General features: G+C 32.9%; 1 protein-coding gene across 1 annotated transcript; it reads left to right on the top strand.

Annotated features, from left to right (window-relative positions):
* The first annotated feature begins 22717 nt into the window (after window positions 1–22717).
* Window positions 22718–23494, top strand: LOC103491891 (dof zinc finger protein DOF5.7). Its single transcript, XM_008452006.2, has one exon. The coding sequence runs from the start codon at window positions 22718–22720 to the stop codon at window positions 23492–23494; it is 777 nt and encodes a 258-aa protein (XP_008450228.2).
* The last annotated feature ends 1506 nt before the right edge of the window (window positions 23495–25000 follow it).

The following is a 25000-nucleotide window of genomic DNA, read 5'->3' as shown; positions in this document are numbered from 1 at the left end:
AATAATCATCTATAAAAGAGATGAAGTATTCAAAACCCCCTCTAGCTTTTACATTCATCGGACCACAGAGGTCTGAATGTATAAGTTTTAAAGGCTCTTTGGCTCTATAACCTTTTCCAGTAAAAGGTCTCTTTGTCATTTTTCCTTCAAGACAAGATTCACATGGAGGTAATGAATCATCTTCTAACTTGTTTAGAAGTCCATTCTTTACCAATCTCCCGATCCGATCGAGATTTATGTGACTTAATCTTAAATGCCAAAGATAGGTATTGTTATTTGGAGAAATTCTTTGCCTTTTATTTTGAGTATTAGCAGTTCTAGACATCTCATGATTTAAAACTGCTTTTGCTTCATTAGGTCTTAATACATACAAGTCATTTTCAAGCTTAGCCGAACAAATATGTACACCATTCTTAGAAATGAACGCTTCATTCATAGAAAAATTAATTGAGTACATATGTTCAATAAGACAAGAAACGGAAACTAAGTTCCTTTTAGTTTTCCAAAAACATGAATTTATTTCCGATAAACAACTTAGCATCTCCCACTGCACGAGCTGAAATGACATCTCTCGTTCCAACCTTGGGTGTCATCTCACTCTCTTCAAGCTGCTTGAAGGAACTAGTTTCTTGTAAAGAAGAACAAACATGGTTAGTGGCCCCTGAATCAAGCATCCAGGCATATTGGTCATTTTCCTCTAAACATGCTTCCAAGACAAGTAAATCATATTTACCTTCCTTTTCTTTCTTCTTAACAAGGTACTTAGGGCAATTTGTTTTCCAATGCTCATTAACATTGCAGTGGAAACATTTTCCCTTGATGACTACCTTAGTCTTCCTTTTGCAATGCTCATCAACAATAATAGTAGGACCTTTCCCCTTCCCTTCTTTCCTCTTATGAATTTTCTCAGATCCAGAAGATGAAGATGCAAACCTCCTAGAATGGGCAACATTTGCCTCTTGTTTGATCTGAATGGACGGTTGCCCAAACATCTCTCTAAGAGAGTCCATGATCTGATGTGCAGTGACCATGATCTCATGTTTCTTGCTCAATATGTTAGACATACTAGCCAAGATGTGGAGGCGAGCCTTGTTATTGGCTTTTGTCCAGTGGTCATATGCATCCCTAACACTTTGGGATGCATGTTTAGTGGGGAAAGGAGGACATTCCTCCATTAAGACGAAGCGTAAATCAACGATAACTAGAATCATATTTAGTTTCGATTTCCACGGTGCATAATTTTCACCGGTTAATTGATCTTTTTTAAGCAATGCAATAATTGAGGAAGACATGCTGAAATAGCAAACAATTGACCGTATTAGTTATCTTTGTCTTAACCCATTACATAAAACAATCCAATCAATTCAGCAAAAAACAAACAATCAAAGAACCCTAATAAAACTAATGATTTAGTTTTTGTAACGATACTTCAGAAGTTTAGAGCAACAATCACCGAAGGGTGATCAATTACTCCTCTTCTGAATTGAGACAATCTCAACTAATTACTAATACCAGAATAACTCTTATTCCTATAGTTCTTAGCGATCGTTGTTCGGTCAAGAATTCATTAACTAACTTAATTCATCCCGTAAGTGTGACTCTACCATTTTCAGATCCTAGAGGTACGCTTCAACAGGCTACCGTTAGGAAAGACAACTGTTGAAGATTAACCTAAGAAATCCTATCCATCTCTGGAGTTTGCAATATTCCGACTTATATGATCAAGCCCTCCGAAGGGATGGTCGCTCCAGGACGACACGCAGGCGGATCATAAAAATCTCATGCTGCAACCTAATGGAGGAGACCATAGGATACGTTGAAATGCGTCCTTCTCCCACTTACTATGAACATTTCCCCTATTCACCTTATTATTGATCCATACAAACACTTTTCGAAGGGAGGCCGGGCCTAGGGCGACACAAAGCCGAGTATGGATCTCACGTGTGAACTCTTAGGGACGTGAGAGCAAAAAATTGATATATCATATATATCATTTTTCTCCCACTAAAATGTTCTATTAATTTAGGGTTTAGTTGCACTTAGCTAAATTCTGGCTAAATGAATCTAACTAAGTCTATTCTTATTATAACACTTATAAAAAAACTTTACACTAAAGTTTCTAGGTGTATTAAACCATTTAATTTACTTAGTGACATCTTATGCTAATAGGAATAAGGTTAATTCAACGCCGGTTCCGGGTCAGTTCCCAAGTACGAGGTGTTCCGTAAACCGTCAACTTAAGTACCCTCAGCCTTAGACAGAACTTTACCGGTGGAGTTCCCTTATAACCTTAAATCCTATTTGTCCTATTTAGTTTCATTAGAATTAATGTGATCTTAGGTTTATTTAATTTTAAACAATTTAAAATTAAATCAAATTAATCCTAAGATCTTATGTTTACGTGCAACTCTTTATTATAGGTTGATGGTTTCTAATAATCAAATTTTATAACTATTATAAAATTAGTTAATTAGCTCTATAATCATGCATACTATGGTTTAAATAATTAAAATCAAATTATGATTAAATAAAACCATATTACATACATACATTATATTAATATAACAATTATATTAAACTAGGGATGTAAATGCACAATGCAAATTAATTTTCATCTTTATTAATATAACAATTATATTAAATAAAATATGAAAATCAATCAAGCATACACAAGACATTAATTTAAATATAACAAATTATATTTAACTAAGTAATGTCATGCATCATGCTTATTCAATTTCATATATTTAAAATATCAACATATTTTAAATTACTCATGAAATTCATAATCATGCATCAAAACCATACATTATAACATTTATAATATATAAAAATGCATGAACATGTTTAACCTAAGGTGAGATTTATCTAAATGACATCCATAAAGCATTTAAATAACAATTGAACTTCTAAAATTGGCCCCTAGGATAAAATAAAGCAAAAATTACAATAATAAAGCATTAAGTTTATCCTAAAAGTGCTTCCAAAACTCCAAAACCGATCTCAAAACCTTCAAAAAGCTTCAAACCGGGCCCAAACACCTTGAACCAGTCAGAAACCGCTCCAAACTGGCAAAAAAAGCTTGAACCGGTCCAAAATATGAAGAATCGACCCAAAACCGCCTGAACCGGCACCATATGAAAAATCGAAGCCAAACCTCGCCGACCGCGCCGAGTCCTCCGTACAACCAAGCGAAACCGAGCCGTCCGTACAATCGAGTCGAACCGAGCCGTCCGTACAGTCGAGTCAAACCGAGCCGAGTCGCGAGCCGTTCGTATGAGCCGATGACGTCATGCTTATGTCATCCCTTGTTCAACCTCGAGACGTGATTTTTTTTCTCCGCTTCGGTTTACGTGCAGAATCGAAAAACTCTCCGTTGATGGCCTTCCGGTTGTTCGTTTTAGGATAATTTGGTGTCGAAAAACTCAGAAAAACACCCAAATCCAAAAATTGGACTCTAAATTACAGATTTACAAATTAAAATACCCAAAAACGCAGGGGCCTTTACATTTTAATCTTATCAAAATAGTAAATCTATGGCCAAAATTACAGAAACATTCAATTGCAAAACCAACATTCATAATGCAAGATCCCACCTAACCAATGCAAATTTTAAAATTCTCAATTAAAATTGAGATGGCTCTGATACCAATTGAAGGGATGAAAACCCTTTACAATGGAAGAATTACAGAACTCAATTTTAATTGGAACCTTAAAATTACCAATACATTGGCAAAAATTACAGAAACAATTTTGATAGTTAAACATGCTTTGAAGAAAAATACAGAGAAGAAAACGTACGCTCGTTGACGACTCTGAATTTACCAATCACCAATTTGGACACCACCACTTGGAAACCTTCCTATTCTTTGATTGAGATGGTTTGTGGGAACCAAAATTGGAATAAGGGAATTTTTCTCTACGGAGAGAAGTTTTTTAGAGAGAATGGAGCTTCTTCTTCGCAGAACTCACCCCTTTTCATTGTTATGTAAAGTATTCCCACTTCTTCAGACGGAAGAAGTGGGAAGTTGGAGATAATAAATGAGAACGTGGGAAAACCACCCACGTTCCCTATTAACTTAATAATAATTATTAAATTAATATATATTAAACTAATTAATTAATTTAATTTAATAATTAATTAAATCATATTTAATTAATATTTTCATTTAAATCATATTTAAATGAATATTTCTCGCATAACCTATAGTTTTAATTTAATTAATTTAATTAAATCAAATTTAATTAAATCAAATTAAACTAAACTATTAATTAATTCTCCAATTAATTAATTTCTAAATTAAATATCTTATATTTAATTTAATCCATAATTTGAATCATATTCAAATATAAATTTCTCTCATAACCTATAGTTTTAATATGTATCATATACACATTAAATTTTAACTTATAGTTTTAATATGAAACTAATTCAAATTAAACTAATATTTGAACGTATTAAAATATTTTATTTTCTCATAATTTAATTTTGAATCATATCCAAAATTAAATTTATATAATAAAGTCTAATTAAAATATAAACTTTATATTATAATGTATCAATATACATTATATATTAATTCCCAAAGTAAATTTGAACATTTCAAATTACAACCAATATAAGTAAATCTCATTACTCTTAATGAGCTAGGAAGGGGACCTAATGGACCTACAGATCAGAAGCTACAACGATATGAGATGAATAGGGGAAAACTATACTATAGACCCTTTAAGCTGATCATGAACATTGATCCCCGTATGTCTCTACATACTGTTCAAGACTCATCAAACAACTTAGGATGTTAGTTTATTGGATTTAGGTTATTAAGACAAAACTAATAATATAATCAATAATACTTATTGAAATTATAATAATAAAATACTTAATTAATGGCAGTCAATTGATTATATTTGCCATCTACGAGTTTTAGGACATAAAACCCAACATACCCATCGTACTCCTATAGGTGTTATACCTTATTCTTTGGTTTATGGCATTGAAGCAATACTCCCGCTAGAAAGAGAAATTCCTTCTTTAAGAATGACAATTCAAGAAGGGCTAACTACTGAAGATAATGCTAAATTACGCTTTCAAGAGTTAGAAGCACTTGAAGAAAAGAGACTGGAAGCTCAAAAAGCACTTGAATGTTATCAAGCACGAATATCAAAAGCCTTTGACAAACAGGTAAGGCCCCGATCATTTCAAGTTGGTGATTTAGTGCTCGTAGTAAGAAGACCTATTATCATGACAAGGCATACGGGAAATAAGTTCACACCTAAATGGGACAGACCCTACATTGTCAAAGAAGTTTTCACGAATGGAGCATACAAAATCATCGATCAAGACGAATTACGAATTGGCCCAATCAACGGCAAATTTCTCAATAAGTTTTATGCCTAATCCAGTTATGTAAAACAATAAATAAATAAATAAATAAATAAATTTTGAACTACGTTATGACTTGATCCCTATATTATAAAAAGGGTATGTAGGCTGCTTAAAGTTCACTTTAAGTTCAGTCACATGTAAAACAAAAATCATGTTTCATTGTCTGCTCATATGAAAACATTGCAAAATAAATGTAAATGTAGCTATATTAGAATAAAAAAAATCTTTTGCATTATAATTCAATAAAAAATTTCACATCTACAAGATTTGCAACAAAAGAAAAAGGGGGCAAATGGGGCATAAATCAAAGCTTCCACTTGAAGTTTTTAAATTCTTCTCGTGCAGCTTTCATGCTCTTGCGAACCGTAGCTAGTGCCTCAATCGTTTCTTCAGTAATAGCAGGGGTGCTTTCAAGGGTATTGACTTCATCCTGGAGCTTGCCAATTTCTAGTTCTTGTTGGTCTATCGCCTCTGCTTTTTCACAAGATAAGATCGACAGTTGTTCAGACTCAGCATTTATGCTCCGAAGTCTCTTCTCCAGTTCCTTTCTTTCTAAAGATAACTCTGCGGTTCTTTCCTGAATAACTTTGGCATCTCCTCGTAGTTGTTCCACCAAAGTCAAAGCTTCCTTGATGGCAGATGTTTTCTCATTTAATTGACGAGCTTTATCTGTTGACAACAACTATGCAGAATATGAAGATTACACATCGTAAAAATTGTCTACCCTCTTAAGGTAACTATTTAGATACTCTTTAAGAGGAGTCAGGCCATCCGCATGGATCTTCTCGATCCCCAAGAGAACCGTCGCTATTTCTAGCCTAAGTCTTAGGATATATTCAAAAGGAGTTTGCATGATCTTATCTTGAATATCCTCCCATATACATAAGGTTGTTTTCTGAAAGAAGTTTGAAACCACCTTTTCACCAACCCACTGAGAAGGTTTAGGATTTCTCGTAGTCTGTTTATTAGAAGCGCCTAATGACAATTCAAAAAACTTAAGGGGAGCATGTGTCGAGCTAACTTTTTGTAAGGGTGCTTTAGGACAGGCACCTTCTTTGGATGAAGGGCTCTCAAGGTCTTTTCCCCCCACTGTCATCTTGCCTCGACGAATCTCCTGGAGAAGAGCAAATGGGTGTAAGGATTGTTCAGCCAGTTTATTGACGGGAGTTTTCGAGGTACCAACTTCCTCAAAGGTCGAATCAACTGCGTGAGGTCCCGTCAAAGATTCATCACTGCCTAGCTCTATAAGTCTTTCAAGATGATCGTTCAATGGTGACTGCAGAAGTAAACAATTAATAAGTCACTTATAGAGAAGATGAACAAAACAAAAAATTTTAAGAAGGGAAAATGTGCAAACCAATGGTGGAACATCAAGAACTCCCAAAGCACTTAAACCCCTTCCGTCAGGATTATCACCTAATACCTTCGCTTTCTTCAAAGGTCTCTTCCAATGACGATCACTTTTGCTGCTATCGCTCTCATCTTTATGCTCTTTTACCTCCTCCTCAAGATTAGGAGTCATCACCTCAACCAATCAAATTTCTTTACCACCTGGTTGCTCCCTCGGTTCTTGGGTAGTCTAGGCTGTGAAGGGGGAGGAATGAAACTACTCACCAAATGGTGTCTGTAAATTGTCTCGTGCCTCATGGTCCACCAGTCTGTAAATTGCTAAGTCACATGCTTTCAAGGCTCTAACGAATGGACAGACAAGTATAGCTCAGATAAAGTGTTACGTCTCGTACATATTCTCCAGTGATATAATATATTATCCAGCGTGATCGCATGTGGCATGCCCCCTATATCATTAGGGATATCCTGGTAAAAGCCAAATTGTCGTCCAAATCGATACGGACTGTATGATGTTATAATCCAGATATTTTCACAATGAGAGGACAAGTAGCAGGAACACATGCTTACGAAATATGAAGTTTGTAGAAACGATGAATCATGGGTATCAACCATGCGTTCATGTTTATTCCTGTTATAGAGGTTAGCGTGCCATTGAATTCTTGCACTATTATGGATCAATTCTCGTGCCTTGTATTCGCTAAAATAAATAGGCCTGCATTCGCCTAAAAAGTTAGTCATCTTGAGCCTTAAACTTCTGCGGGAAGTGGATAATGTGCCCCAAAATAATGGGCTAACAAGCCATGGACGTAATGCATGGAAAAGTGAAAGTCCATGCATCCTATCGGATTGGAGGCTTTAGTTATCAAACCCAGCCCATGGTATATGTTCACCAAAACTGGAATTGCAAGACTATAAATAGTGCCAGCGGCCATTAGGCTTGCAACCCTAAATACTCCAGGATGAAGAAATGATCCTTTTTGGGGAAATACGAAAAGACACAACTAGCTAGATAAGAAGGTAGCTAAATACGTTTCATCCTTCAAATCATCCCTGATTCCAAGTTCTGCAAATAACATGCTCTCCCTAGAAGACCATTCACGAGCTTGGATCTTCGAACCATCAGGGTTTTGAGTAGATTTGGAGCGCGACGCCTTCTTTTGCTTTTGCGTTGTTGGCTTATCATAACTTCTAGATCCAAGATACCAGAATGAAATCAAGGAACCAATAGTTACTTGGGAGTCATTCTTACAAGATGTCGGGCGGTCATTCCTCTACGTACAAACTATTGAGTAATACACCTGGAAAAGATATTGACAGGTCGTCGGAAGACACTTCGTCTTATCCCACGATGTGGAGATTAATTCTTTAAAAGAAGGGATCCTTTCCTCGTAGAAATCTCCCTTAATGGGAAGACCCCCAAAGGACCATAAGTCCCACAAAGAAATGGATAACACGACCGCCATAGTATGAAGAGTATTAGTCGAAGGATACCATGCTTCACAAAATGCTCGAACAACATCACTGTTACGATCATAAGTGTACAAAGAAGCTGTTACGATGCCATATAAACGAGTACTGTAAAGAAGTCGCGTATTTCGACCAACTACAAGCTCCAACCACTCCCAGTAGCAGTCAGAAAAGCAGAACTCTCTAGGGACCTTGGTCACAGTACCCCAACGTATTTGACATTCAATTAAACGTTGTCCAAGAGTGAGAGCTCTACCAGAATTAGGAGCCTCATTGTGAATAGAAGATTGCAAGACCCATGCGCTTTTTCCCTCAGACAAAGGTATCTCAACAGATAATCAAGGAAGAATTGAGTTGTTGTCTAAGCGTAGCCAATGATCTGCAAAAGTGCCAGCCCATGGCTTTTCCACAAAGAGAGTAAGTCTATCTTCTCTGGGTTGATTTCTATCAGAAAGTATTACGAGGTTTCGAACTCCGGACAAGAATCGTTCTGTGAAGTAAACCATCGTTTTGCAAAAGTAAATCATCACAAGCAAGTTAGTGCCGATGACAATGTCTTTGAACAAAAAATATATGAAAATAAAGTAGACGAAGCAGCAAGGCATCATGATAAAGTTGCATCGTCTATCATGAACAAATCCAAAAAGTTGACGAATCAGTAGGGCGTCATGATAGAGTTGCATGGTCTATCATGAACAAATCCCAGAAGTTGAAGAATTAGTAGGGCATCATGATAGAGTTGTATCGTCTATCATGAATAAACTCCAGGCGTCGAAGAAGCAGCAGGACATCATGATAGAGTTGTATCGTCTATCACGAACAAATCCCAGGCATCGAGGAAGCAGCAGGGTGTCATGATAGAGTTGCATCGTCTATCACGAACAAACCTCAGGCGTCGAGGAAGTAGCAGGGCATCATTATAAAGTTGCATCATCTATCACGAACAAACCTCAGACATCGAGAAAGCAACAGGGCGTCATGATAGAGTTGCATCGTCTATCATGAACACACCCCAAAAGCTGACAGTCATAGAACCAGGGCATCCAGGAGATCGTAACTTCATATATACTCGCATGGGATCTCCAAATTTTGTTTTTTTTTAAAAAGTCGTTAATAGTAAACAAAAAAAAATGACCACCCTTTGATAGAGCTTCACGTTGGTGCGAACCTGAAAAAAAAATTAGGTAAGCTAGGGATAAAGAAAAAAAGAGAAAGAAAAAGAAGAGATTAACAAAAAAAATAATAATAATAAAAATAAAAAATGAAAAAGTCTTTCTTTTAGAAAAGGTAAAAAATATATATAGAAAACAAAAACAAAATAAATAAAAAAGAAGAGAAAAGAAAAGAAAAAGAATTACAAATAAATAAATAAATAATAGATTTAAAGAAACAGAGAAAAGAATAGTAAACAAAAAGGAAACTCAACAAAAAAAGGGGAAGAAACTAATTTAAAAAAAGTAATAAGTAAATATTTATGAAAAATAAGAAAAAAAAGAGAAGAAAATTATAGACATCATATATAATACATAAATAAAGGAAAAAGAAAACAAAAGAAAGAAAAAGAAGAGATTAACAAAAAAAAGTAAAAAAAATGAAAAAGTCTTTCTTTTAGAAAAAGTAAAAAATCAATTAAAAGAGAAAAGAAAAAGAATTATAAATAAATAAATATTTCAAATAGATTTAAAAAAAAAAAAAAGAAAACCCTAAAGGGTCCGCGGCTGCCGCCCCGTTTTTTCTTTTCTCTCTTCTTTCTTTTCTCTTTTTTCTTTTCTCTTTTTTTTTTCTCCTTCATTTCTTCTGTACTTCTTCTTTTTCTTTTTTTTTTCTCTTCTTTTCTTTCTTTCTTCTTCCTTTTCCATTTTTTCCCCTCCTCTACATCTCTTCTTTATTTTTTCTCTCTTCTTTGCATCTCATTCTTTTTCTCTCCTTCTCTCAACTTATTCCAAAAAAAAAAAAAAAAACGACGAACAAACAAGGAGTCTTCATACTACAATGCAAGCGGCAGCTGCAACGGTATGATCGGTGGCTACTACGAAGCAATCAGCGGTTGTAGCAGTGCGGTCGGTAGATAAATATTGCAGCACTGTGACGGACCGAAGGAAACTGATGTATAAAAAGTCTCTACAATGTAGTGATCAATTTATTTTTTCTCCTTTCTTTAACAGTGGGGAAGTGTGGTGTTTCTGACTGTTTACCCCTCCGACCTTCAATTATTTATAAGGAACGGGAAAGATCATGTTGTGATTAGTTGTTGAGATTTAACATTTAAATTGTTGAGATCTTCATCTAAATCTTGAAGAAGTTTTCTAAATCTTGGAGAAGTTTGAGATTTATTTTTTTCTTTTCTTCCTTTTTTTTTAAAAATATATATATTATATATAAATAATAATAATTTAAAAGAGGAGGATATATAAAAAAATTTAATTATCGTTATTATATATATATATATATATATATATATATATATATATATATATTCTTCTTTTTTTTCTTTTCTTCTAAATATGTTAAAAAGATAATATAAATAAAATAAATAAATAAATAAGTAGTAATTTTACTCTCTCCCATTCCTCTTTTACACTAAATAAAAAAAATTGAGAATTAACATATAAAGTCAAATAATAATAATAATAATAATAATAATAACAACAACAACAACAACAACAACAACAACAATAATAATAATAATAATAATAATAATAGTAATAATATAATAATAATAATAGTAAACAACTTACATCCATGAATTGGCAATATTCTAATTAAATCACATCTATGCTTCAATCTCCCAATTATTTTACAAAAAAAAAAGAAAAAAAGAATTGGGAATTAAAAAAAAAAAGATGAATTAACCAAATTTCATATAATGTTTTAATCACTCATGTCCATATGCATAGTGATTAACTTGACATTTTCTGAAAGCCAAAATCAAGAAAATAAAAAAATCAATTGCATCCTGGTCCCAAATTATTGTTTCGAAATTCACCCACTCATGCATGTGTACGAATCTCGAAAATGGGCATTTGCTGAGCAAGAAATTCCGGCCAACTAAATCTCGCCACGTCATCGAAGTAAGCATTGTGATAATTATAAATCGATTGAGTTTAGATAATTAAGTTTTCTCATACTCAATCTAGTTAAGCCTTAAATATAAAAAAATTAGGCCAAGAAATAATGGACCCGAGCCTGTCAAACAAGTGGGTCCGAGTCCGAATCTACCAAGAAAATGGGTCTAAGCCCAAGCCTCCAGAAAATGGGTTTAAGCCCAAGCCCAACAAGCAAAAGCAACAGACAGATGGGCCCAAGCCCAAGCCCAACAAGCAAATGGGCCTAAGCCCATAAAATTTTCTCTATAAATAGAGACATCTACCATTCATTTAGGGGACCTTGGGTTGAAAAGAAGAATCGAAGCTCTGAAGAATTGAAGACAAAAACTTCTGAAGGCTCTCAAGACGTGTAATTTATCGTCAACCTCGAGATCATCCTTCTGAAAGATTGAAGACTTGGAAGATCAAACTTTCCTTGAATTCCAGAAGATTGAAGCTCGATTTGACTTGCAACTACAACTTGAAGATCGAAGGCCACAAAGTTCTAAATTTTATTTTTTTGTATTCGAGAGAAAGAATCAGAGGAGTAAATATTAGAGATTATATCCACAACACCATATATCAATCAATATACAAAGTTCAATTCCAAGAATTTAATTTCTCCTGAAATCTCGTGTGAACACACGCACCATTATCAAACAAGATAGAATGCTCACTCTTCATTAGTTGTCAAAACTCAGCAATTATATCCAATATCGGGCACATACTGAACATTTGTGAGAATTCTATTTCCATGATGAGTTTCAATTCCCATCGTTCCTTTGCCTTCTACTTGTAGCTCCTTGCCATTTTCGAGCTCCACCTTTAACTTTTCTCCTTCGTTAAGCTCCTTGAATACAGGCTTTAAACCTGTCATATGATTCGAACAACCGCTATCAATGAACCACACCTCCGCTGTCTTTTGATCACTGGGTATGTTTGTCATAAAAAGCTTATTTTCACCCTTTCCATTATTCTTCGATGCTTCATTCTCTGCTGCGAAATTGGCTCTGATTTTTGTACCAACAATCTGTCTTTACATGACCAAACTTCTTGCAATGGTAGCATTGAATATTAGCTTTGTTGCTTGATTGCACTCTGAACTGCCTTTGTTCTTCATTTTGGTTACATCCTTTTCCGGTACCACTACCTCGACCACGATATCCTTATCTTCCTCGGCCTCGAGTCATCACACGATCACTGTCATTATACTTTAGAACTACATCCTTTACCTGAAATGCTTTTTCTTCGTTTCTTTCCATCGATCTATTAATTCTCAACTCATGTGCTTGAAGAGATCCCATTAATTCAATAAATGTGAAAGTGGACAGATCCTTTGATTCTTCTATTATTAGTCAAACTTCTCAATACTTTCTTCATTATAGTCTGATCCGTAATCGTCTCGCCGCATGTTTGTATCTGACTAATAATTGTCGTTGCCCGTGACAAAATATCAGTAATTGATTCTCCAAATTTCATCATCAAGGTTTCAAAGTCTCGTCTAAGTGATTCAAATTTAACCACAAGTACTCTTGAATCTCCTTGAAATGCCTTTTGCAAAATCAGCCATGCTTGTTTTGACGATGTTGATGCAGCAATCTGCGAAAAAACACTGTCATGGACTGCTTGTTGAATAATCACCAACGCCTTCGAGTCTTTCTTCCTATTCTCCCACAGCTTGCTTTCGTCATCAGGATCCACATATCCTTGTTCTACTAAGTCCCATAAGTCTTGAGATCTGAGAAGAGTCTTCATACGAATACTCCAAAACTCGTAGCCTTCTCTTTTGAAGATTGAAATGAGTGGTTGTGCTGTACCCATAACATTGCCATTGCTGCCCATCTTTTCTCACTGTGTTTTACGCTCAACTCACTCTCTCGAACCTTGCTATGATACCAAAATTGTTGGAGAAATTTTACACCTTATGGATACAAAATCTAAAATTCAACAGGTCAGACAAGAAAACTACCTTCTTTTCCATGTCTGAATAATCAATTAAAATGTCTTATTAAAGGCTTACAAAAAACTGATACTTACTAAAAATAAAAACCACGTTCTTACTGTTGGGTTTTATGTCCTGAAACACGTAGATAGTAAATATAATCAATTGACTGTTATTAATAAAGTGTTTTATTATTATAATTTCAATAAGTGTTATTGATTATATTATTAGTTTTGTCTTAATAACCTAAATCCAATAAACTAACATCCTAAGCTGTTTGATGAGTCTTGAACAATATGTAGAGACATACGGGGATCAATGTTCAAGATCAGCTTAAAGGGTCTATAGTATAGGGTTAAGGTTGGGTACCTTATTCTGTTAACACTATGGATACAGCTCATTTTGTATTTGATACAAACACATTTATCCAATGCATTCATGTATGCGATATGCGAGTGAGGGTATCCTATGCAATGAGTTTTCATAAGACCGGACCACGAAGTAGTAATCAGTAAATGTAACTCTGTTAACTAGTTGGGTTTCTATTTCATTAGGATGACCTAGGTAACTTAGTCTTAATCCTGAGTGTATTATGAACTCCTGTTTGCGAAGGATTATCCTTTGATTTGTACGGGTGAGTGTGATCAGATTTTCGACTCAATATGCTTATCATTTTAAGGACAAGACCGAGTGGGGAGCTGGAAACATAATCACACAATATTGAATTCACTCCTGCCCACCTTTAGGGTAAGTACATAAGTGTTCCCTTAAATAGTGTCTCTGGGACTTGAACAAAGGGCCTTACCCTCTCTGTGGCATGAGAGGGGTTTCTGTTTAGTGGTTGGACTATAAACAGGTTGTTCATTAGAGGAACACTGATATTTAAGGACTAGAAGTAACCAAGGGGTAAAATGGTGATTTGACTCAGTTGGTTTTACGAACACTTGTGAAGGACTAACTTACTGGTATTGGTCTATATCCGTGGACACAGAAATACATCTACGGTGAGAAGAGTTCAGCTGTGAGTCTTTAGTGGAGTGTACATACAGTTAATGAGTTTAGCCAATTAATCTCATATCGTTGTAGCTTTTGATCTATAGGTCCATTAGGTCCCCTTCCTAGCTCATAAAGAATAATGAGATTTTATATTGGTTGTAATTTGAAATGTTCAAATTTACTTTGGAAATTAATATAATGTATGTTGATATATTATAATATAAAGTTTATATTTTAATTAGACTTTATTATATAAATTTAATTTTGGATATGATTCAAAATTATATTACGAGAGAATAAAATATTTGAATGAGTTCAAATATTAATTTAATGTGAATTAGATTCATATTAAAACTATAGGTTAAAATTTAATTTGTATGTGATCATATTAAAACTATAGGTTTTGAGAGAAATCTATATTTGAATATGATTCAAATTTTGGATTAAATTAAATATAAGATATTTAATTTAGAAATTAATTAATTAGAGAATTAATTAATAGTTTAATTTAATTTGATTTAATTAAATTAATGAAATTAAAATTATAGGTCATGCGAGAGATATCATTTAAATATGATTTAAATGAAAATATTAATTAAATATGATTTAATTCATTATTAAATTAATTAATTATTTAATTAAATTAATTAATTAGTTTAATATATATTCATTTAATAATTATTAAGTTAATAGGGAACGTGGGTGGTTTTCTCATGTTCCCATTTATTCTCTCTAATTTCTCACTTCTTCCATCTGAAGAAGAGGGAATTCTTTACATAACAAAACAGAAGGAGTTCTGTGATTTTTGAAACATCATCGCATTCTCTCTAGAAATTTTTTTTCTCTCTGTAAAAATTTTCTCAATCCAATTTTGATTCTCACAAACCATCTCAATAAGAGAATAGGAAGGTTTCCAAGTGGTGGTGCCCAAATTGGTGATTGGTAGATTCAGAGTCGTCAACGAGCGTAAGTTCTTCTTCTCTGTATTTTTCTTGAAAGCATGCTTAGTTATAGAATTTTGTAATTTAATTTGTCAATGTATTAGTATTTTTTAGGTTTCAATTAAATTGAGTTATGGTCTCTATTAATTCTTCCGTTGCGTAAAGGGCTTAACAGAAAATAAATTAAAAAACATTAATTTAAATAATCACGTTATTTGAATCAGTCTTCAATATTTATTTATCTTTTTCCTTTTTATTATTTTAAACCGTATCTTTATATATTTATTTTCAACATGTCCATAATCTATATTTAATATATTCCATTAATATATTGCAGTCACTGCTGATGCTTGGCAAATGTATGTTTGAAAGAAAGAAGAAGACGACTGTTAATAATCTTTCGTTGAACGTTTATTTGAAAGAAGAAGAAGATGCTCTTTCATTGATGCTCTCCGAATGTTTATTTGAAGGAACATCTGTTTGCAGTCACCATTGATGCTTGTTGAAAGTTTGAAGGGTTCGAACGTTTGATGGGTTTGAAGAAGGTTTCAAACGATTTGAAGCACGTTGTACGTTTTGCCGTACATTCAAACCCCAAAAATCACATATTAGCTTCTTAATCTTTTCTACCGAGAACATGAATCGTTCCCTAAGCCAAGATTACTGTGATTTACTCTTGCCAGTATCCTGTATGTAGACTATTGTGATGTTCACTCCATTCCCAGTGTTTGGAAATTTTTCTAATTCCTCTTTCTCTCATTGCTTAAAGTTGTCCACACAATGCCTTTACACATTATGTGCACACCACATAACAACTGCTCACTTGATAAGAATAAGACTAATGGTTTACTAATAACCAAGCATCACAATCATCATATATAAATCAACAGTTTTCTCTTTTCAAATATCAACATCCATATCGATACAACAACAAATAAGTAGATATACATAACACATTATACATTTAACCACATACTCAAATTGGAATACATTCAAATTAATTTCTTTCAAAAAATCATTCACAGATACTTATAAAATCACTCATGAAATACTTATTTTGCTTATGAAGGTCACTCACGAAAACACTCGATTTCCTTCTTTCCAAGGCACCTAGCTCTCTTCTCTTCTCTCCTAGCCTTTTCCAGCAACAACTAACTTAGCTCTTAGCACTTTCTCGACAACTTTTCTGAGTAACAACAATCCTCTTGATGCCTTTGCTCCTATTTATATTAATTCTTTTGAGTGGTCCCTCTCTTTACCAGCCAGTTCCGAATTAAAACTTTACACGTATTAATCCACTTGTTTGCCGGGTCATGCAACCAATTAGAACTCAACACATCACCAACGATCAACTCAGAATTAATTACTTTCTTTGGAACTCTAAACTTATCCTCTTGGAATGCTCGACTTGGGAATACTTTTTTAAACAAGTTAAATTGCTCATATTGTTTACATTATTTTTTGAAAAATAATGTTTATTAGTTACATTAATATTATTCACAAATTAATAACACTTTGCTGCTTAATTTTTTGTTTGAAAGATTTCTTTTGTAATATAATGAAAATATTCCCTCATTCTTAATGTGGATATGAATCCATATAAATGTAGAAATATGACCATATCATGGTGTTAAGTTGTTGGAAAAGTTAACATCACTACAATTGAATTCACAAAGCAGAAAAATATAAGAAAAGTTAAAATAAAGCAAGACTGAGAGAGGCAAGAAAAGTTCAAAACTGGAGAATAAAAATCACCGACTATAAAAACATTGTGGGATAAATGTTACATTCACACAAGATCAATTCTCTCATTTATTCTCACTCTCAAAGTAGAGATGACAAAACAGAATTTACATATTAAAATTTAAACTATTTAAACACCTTTAGTAAATCAAAGTCAGACTGTTTTTACGGTGTTTGAATCCCATAAATTTTTTTTATTATTATTATTATTTTGATGATCTATTCCTCTAAAGATTCAACACAAAGTAACAGAGAGAGTGAACTAGAAGAGAAGAGAATGCCTAATAGTGAATAAGAAAAATGTGAAAGAGAGAGAGAGAAAATGGGGTTGTCCAAGCCGAAAGGCATCATTGTATAAGATCCAAAGGGGTAGAAGACAAAAGAGGCAGCAACCGTTAAAGGTCAAAAGTTTATAGAGTTATTCAAAACTGGCATGAAAGGTATCTTTCCAGTTTTTGAGCAAAACGTACTTTCTCTACTTCTCAATATCATTATCATAATCCTTTAATTTCCACACAAATTTCTTACAACTAATAATTACAAACCCAAATTCAAAATAATAAAAATAACCCATAAAACAAACAACACAACTTGTTAATTATTAATTAGTTTCTTATATATGGTGTTTGTTTAGCTCTTTAATTAAAGCACACACAAAAAAAAAAAAAAAACAATCATTATTAAAGTGGCTAGCAACACGATGCTCATATTTGATTAAACATGCACAAGAGCCCAACAAACCTCACTCATCTCATCATTACCTAATATATAATAGGCAAAGGTTTGTCAAAATGTGACCTCTAATATGACCACGAAATACAAAATTTGTTAGCAAACTACACCTAGCTCACATCTAACATTGCAATAATTCGATACTTTACGAGGGTCTCACCAATTATATGATTTTTCCTTCGAATAATCTGTAAATGTTTAGACCAACTTACATCACAAACCAACCTATTTGTACTACAATATTTGAGTGTTACGAAGAAAGTATATAAGATATTAAAATCATGGTATTTGGTTGAAAAAAGGGACAATACATGAGAATGAAGAGACAAAGGTAAGGTGATTTTTGCAGGGTGTCTGATGAGGTTTCATGCTGCTGCTCCCTCTAACACGGCATACATATAATAAATGAGGGTTCAAACTTGTGGTTCGGATATATATATATGAGAGCAGAAGGTAATCAATACATATAGGATTATAGGGTTTAGAGTTACATAATATTATGCAACATTGCCATGCATGGGACTGTGTTCTTGAGACTGCTACTATTATTGCTTTTCAATTAATTGTATTATTATATGTACGGTGTTTTATTACTCTGTCTGTCTACATAATACAGACTCAGATATGGCTCTGCGACTATGATGAAACAAAAATTCTCTGCAAATGGGGAGCTATACTCACTACTAGATCCATTATATACTTTTTAACAAGGCCTCAAACCAATTATAAATTCGAGATTAAATTGTAAATATGACATGTATTGTTTGAAAAATGTTAAATTTTAACTTTTAAAAGTTGAAATTTATTCTTTGATAAATTTTATACGTGATCCCTATAATAATACCTCAAGCTTTGAGGTTTGTTAACCAATTTGACATCTAAACTTTTAGAAGTGTTTAACAGAGTCTCTAACTTTTAGTTTTGTATTTAACAAAATTTTGAACTTTCACTTATATATCTAATAGATTTGTGATATACCGAGAAGAGTTTTAAGAAAGTAATTATATATATAAGATATAATTTTGAACTATACATTTTTAATTTTGTATCTACTCGATACCTAAACTTTAAAAAAGATTTATATATTAATTAGTTAAGACATGCAAAATTAAAAATTTAAGAACCTGTATATTAAACACATTTTAAAATTGACAAATTTATGATGTGCATTTTTTAAATTAAAAAAAATCAAAATATTTATAAATATAGCAAAGTTTCTTATTCTATTCACTTCTATCCATGTCTATCAGGGATAGAATTTTAAATTTTGTTTTACTTTGTAAACATTTTTAATAACTTTATCATTTACAATAATTTTTCTAGTTTCCAAAATTCATTTAAGTATAAATAGTATTGAATTTTCGTTGAAAAAAATATAGAGAGAAAACTCTCTCTTAAAAAGCATAAGCTCATATATATATAACATAGGATGAATAAATTTGAGATGAATAGTGTTATATAAGACATTTATTACCTTCTACCAGAAAAGAGGGACAATTACCATGTTAGAAGAGAAAGAATGTGGACGACACACGTATGGAGAAAGTAATTTTTTATTCAACTAAATGTGGCTTTATATAGGCTTACAACATGTAACAATGGAATTTCAATGGTTGAGAAACCGTAAATATTTTAACTCTCATAACTTCTAAGAACTCCCAAAAAAAATTCAATGGACACAATTTAATATAAAAACCAAAAGTCACAAATCAATCTAATTCCTAAAAACCTTTAAATTCTCATTAATAATATGCATGTCGTTGATTATACCCTTTCACTACCGGTGTCGCCTTGTACCTCTCAGCATCACCGTTGGCCTTTCTCTTTGTCTTGTATATCCACATCACTCCGATTGGTTTTTGTCCTTCCGGAGGTCAACTCCCATGTGTCATTTTTCTCCATAGCTCGAATTTCTTCATCCATTGCATCCATCCATTTTTTATTTGCAATCACATCTTGGAAACTAATCGGCTCACAATCACCAAAAAGATAGTAGTTTATGTTCATTTTTATTTTTGCTTGCCTCATAAGTTCTTGTAGACTTCGGGTTCCTCTTGGGTCAATTTTGTTTTCTACATTGCTGGAAAGTGCCTCCATTTCATTAGGCGATGTGGAACCTTAAGCTGAAACCTGATCAATTAACTGAGATGATACTGGGATGGGCAAAGTTATTTCATCCATTTCATTTCTGGTTAGTTCATTTTCATCTTCAAAGTATGGAATAAAGTCATACTCCTCCTATATATTCCAATCCCAAGAAGATTCTTCATAAAAAAACAACATCTCGACTAATAATTATCTTTCAATTCAAAGGATTGTATCAGACGAGTAATGCTATTTTGCATTGTGTCCAAATTTTATTACAATTATAATATTTTACCTGATTTTGTCTAGCTCTCTAAGTTCTTCCTCCACGTCTTCTACGATTTTGACCTCCTCTTCCTCTTGTGGATTCATTTGAATTTTGAGAAATGTCGATGTTGGTTTCACCTCTACCACCATGGCCTCAACCACCGCGACCTCTTCCACATCTACGACTATTCTCCTCCTTGAGTTTGAGTTTGAGAAGTTGTTCGTTGTTCTTCTTTGATCCATTTTTCTTTTCTTTTTCTCTTGATCATACACTTGTAATAAGCCTATAAATTGTTTAATCGTCATGGTCTCAAGATCTTTTGTCACGCGCCTCTCTCTGCAATCTTACTGTGCGGACGCGACGTGATTATAACCTTTTATCATAAACAACTAAGCAATTTTAAAACAAACTTAAGCAGCATATAAACACAACAACCTATAATAACACCGACCATTTCTATATTAACTTATAGTTAAGTGTTCTATAACTGTATAGGAAACAAACTTTCTTAATACAAGATCTTAACAAAGAATGTTAAGCGTCTTTACAGCCTCTTCAACCTTTACGACCTAGATCGTTTGCCTTCTTTGATCCAAACTTGGCCTCAACGTCTGAACTCGAGGGAAGAGAAAACTTAAACTGTCAATTACTTAGTGGGTGATAATTTTTTAAAACCTCTTTGGAAATACAACACATTCAAATAACCATTTTCGTAAACAATAAATCACATAACATATAATATACATTAGTCATCTACTCTCCATCACCAAGAACATGAACCATCTCAAGACTACTGTGATGTCCTTTCACAATCATCAGCATCTTCTAAGATTTCATTGGTTCACTTCTCGTTGCTTAGCCGCTAAACTCAATACGCTCCTTTCAACGTATTAGCTAGTTTCTCATCGTCATGTGGTTCTTTCACCCCATGATTGTCATGTGGTTCTTTCATCCCATGGTTGTCTCGACCCATTACTTCCACATAATTAGCTAGCTCAATATAGGAATCCAACTAATAATTTATTCTCAATCAATATATTCAATAAAATTGCATAAAACATACTTCCAAACATATGCTTCACCTTTATAAGCATGCTTTTCAAAGACATATAAATGTAAACATGGAACATACATAAATCACCGATCATCATAACATCAAAAGGAATCTTAAAATCAATCTTAATGTTAGAAAATCACTCATTGCACTACGTATCCTTTCTTCCTCTGAATGTCTTTAAACCAAAAGTCTTTCTCCTCACTTGAAGGTCTCAGTGGCACAACTCTAAAGTATTTTCTTAACAAAATTACAGAATAACCCCCCTTTTCTTTTGTTTAAAACTCCTACTTATACTAATCTTCGGTTGAATTAATCATCTTCAGACTCTTATAAACTTGTTAGCTCCTAGGCCTGAGATGCACTAGGATTTTGTTTTTTAATTTACTTTCCTTCTTGCCTGAGATTACTTCAGATTGGCCCAAGATTCTCTTTCTTTTTGAGACTTGGGTCTCACATCAATTGTCGTAGCATAATGATCTCAAACTTAGTACTTAGGCTTTGTAAAATCTTTTCTTTCTTTGTCGTTCTGTCTCAACTTGGTTGGCAACAATCGTTACTTAGGTTGATACTCTACTATCATCTCCATCTCCTTCAAACTCACCAGGTAAAGTTTGTAATTGTACATTTTTAACACAATAAGCTCCTCAATGAGTTGATTGGAGCTTGTCCCATGCTGCCTTTGATGTTTTAGCAGCACAAATGGTCTGAAATGTATCTTTATCAACTTTCTTTTTGGGCTAGGTCGACTCTAACTTCCACCTCTTGGAAACTGTTCTCCACGATCTCCCAGAAATCTTGTGCTCCTACTAAAGTTTTTATCTTGATATTTCAACTATAATAATTAAGTTTGGTAAGCACCGGTAATTAAAGTGAATTCATCCCACCCTTGTCCATATTTTTCCTCTTAAATTTGTTTCAGGACTCTGATACCACTCTGTTAGAAGAGAAGAGTGTGAATGACACAATTTTGGAGATTAATTTTTAATTCAACTAAACATGCCTTTATATAGGCTTACAAGATGTAACAATAAAATTTCCCGGGTTAAAAATCATAAATATTTTAACTCTCATAACTCGTAAGAAGTTCAATAATAATAAAAAAAAAAACTCAATTGACATAATTTAATATTAATATAAAAACCAAAATTCACAAATAAGTTTAATTCGTATAATCATTAAAATTTTCATTAATAATATTAACATTTTATATTCTCTGACATACAACTCTCCTTCCTTCTTTTTTTATTATTTTTTTTTTTTATTAATTTTTGTATTTCTGTATATTGGAGTGTATAAATAAATAAGAAATTAGCAATGATATACTAGAAACAAAATTGTGTATATATGTGTTTATATTTGTAAATATATGTGTAAAAACTGTATATTTGATGAAAATCACAAGCACCCATCAACATCCATCATGATGCCATCTCACTGCCATGAAGACATTGAATTTAGTATATTATATTTGCCTCTAAAAAAGGGAAACTGATCTCATATATATCAAAACAACCCAAGAAAAAAGAGGAGAAAAGAAAAGAAACAACTTTTCATTTCAAGAGATTTCTCTCTCTCTCTCTCTCTCTCTCTCTCTCTATTCTATCATCTCCTCATATTATTATTGACAGTGTATTATATTGTTCTTGCAGCAAAGAACAATAATGAAGAACTCATTGGAAGAAGAAATAAGGCAAAAATCATCAACTGGAAGAAGAAAAGAAAACAAAAATGGAGATAATTGTGAAGAAGAACTATTAGGAGGTATAAAGTGTCCAAGATGTGATTCCACCAACACCAAATTTTGCTATTACAATAACTATAGTCTCACACAGCCTCGCCATTTTTGCAAGACTTGCCGGAGATATTGGACTAAAGGTGGAGCGTTAAGAAATGTCCCTATCGGCGGCGGTTGTCGAAAAACCAAGAAGCTAAAATCTTCTTCTTCTTCATCTTCCTCCGCTAAATTCTTCACCGGAATAATCCCGCCACCGCCAGTACCGCCGCCCTCTGTTGATTTTGGTGGCATTGGAGGAGGAGGAGGTTCTTGTTTGTCTCTTGCATCTTCAATTGAATCTTTGAGCTCTTTAAACCAAGACCTTCATTGGAAATTACAACAACAACGTTTGGCTATGATTCTTGGAGATAATGAACAACAACAACAACAACCACAAAACAAGGTTCAAAATCACAACTTTTTTCAACCTATTTTGTTTCACAATCTACATCATCAAGATTCACCGACTACTTCGACTACTATAACGACTACGACTACTACTGATCAATGGTCGTTTCCAACTCAACTAAGTGCCCCAAACAACGGAGCATCGAGAACAATTGATGATGTGCGTGGTGGGTGGAATAATAATAATAGTAATGATGATCACAATATTGGAGTTGAGGGTTGGGAGGATTTGCATCATTTCACTGCCTTCCCCTGAAGGTATAGATCAGACCACAACATTTCTATCATGCGTAAGGGAATAATAAATTTGCATATTAAGTAGTTTTCTCATATAATTTTAATCCAAATTTACCTGTTTCTTTAGTTTTCATTCTATGTTTCATTATAAGACAATATTGTAAGAAAAATGGAACTGAAAGTGTTCGATAGCATTTTCCATAAGGTTACTTGTTTTTCTTTTTATGCTGATTTTAAATCCCATATTGTATTTAGTTATTCCATGTTTTATGTCTTTATACATATATATCTATGTTTTGTCTGGCTTACCAAACTAATTCATATACAAAGCTTCAAACTTATCAATATAACTAAAATTAATTATCATAATCTTTGAAATTTTCTTTTTTAATTTAGTGATGATTTAACATGAACATTTCAAAGCAAAAGATCGTGTTCAAATTTTTGCAATTGTTAAGCACTATATTTTGTCCAAATATGTCTAATAAAATTATATTTATTATCATCTACTTTACTTTTGGTTCTAATCAAAATGATTATTCTCATTTATATATCAATGGTTTTTCTCTTTATAACTTATCCAATATGTAATGCTTTGTTTGCATTTCCCACACCAATTTCATTCTTTCTTCTCAATTAATAAGAATGTTTGTTTTAGTAGGATAACAAACTTTATTAGTTTTTCTTTTTTTAAAAAAAAGATTATATTAGTTTGATATTTCTCAGATGTTCTATTATATATGTTCTCATAGAAACAAACACTTAGAATTCTTAAGTGAGATTTTGAAAACAAAGGCAATATTTTGAAAACTGCTATTCTTAATCCCCTAATTTTAGTCAAATTTTTTATAATATTAATAAAAAGTGGATAACAAAATAAAAGAAGCTTATAAGTAGAAGTGGTATTAAAAAAGATATCTTATGGATGTTTGGTCCACCGATAACAAAACATAACTCGACGTTAAATAATAACTAAATTGTATATTATCAATGTTTGAACATTCATCGAAAATTTTCATCGTTTCTTCTTTCTCTTGTTTGTACACTTATTTAACTTCGTTTTATTACTTAATATCCCAAACTCAAACATATAACTTGATACTTTGCAGCTCAAGTAGATGAAGACTCTAAATTTCTTTTAAGTTCATGAAGATTTAATCAAATATCTAGGAATTAATATATATATATATATGGATATTATCTATTTGTTTGTTTGAATAAGATGTGAAGAGAATGAAAAAAGTTTTGGACAGTTTAAATAAAATAAAATTAAAAAAAAAAAAACTAGGACTAATATGCATATCTTTGATTTGTTTTATGCAGAGAGAATGAGTTAAAGATCGGTATAGTACTTTTTATGTGTACAAACTGAGTGTGTCAGAGTGTTTAGATATCAATATCTTTATCAGAAGAAACTTAATCTGAGCATCACTGAGCATTATGAATTATGTCAACATATATCTCTATAAAATATGAAACATATCACACACTATGATTTTTGCAGCCTATAATCCTCTTCACTAAA

Source organism: Cucumis melo, chromosome 6, assembly GCF_025177605.1.
Source record: "Cucumis melo cultivar AY chromosome 6, USDA_Cmelo_AY_1.0, whole genome shotgun sequence".
NCBI classification, from domain to species: Eukaryota; Viridiplantae; Streptophyta; class Magnoliopsida; order Cucurbitales; family Cucurbitaceae; genus Cucumis; species Cucumis melo.
The sequence above is the reverse complement of the archived record's forward strand: the minus strand, read 5'-3'. Positions and strand labels throughout refer to the sequence as shown.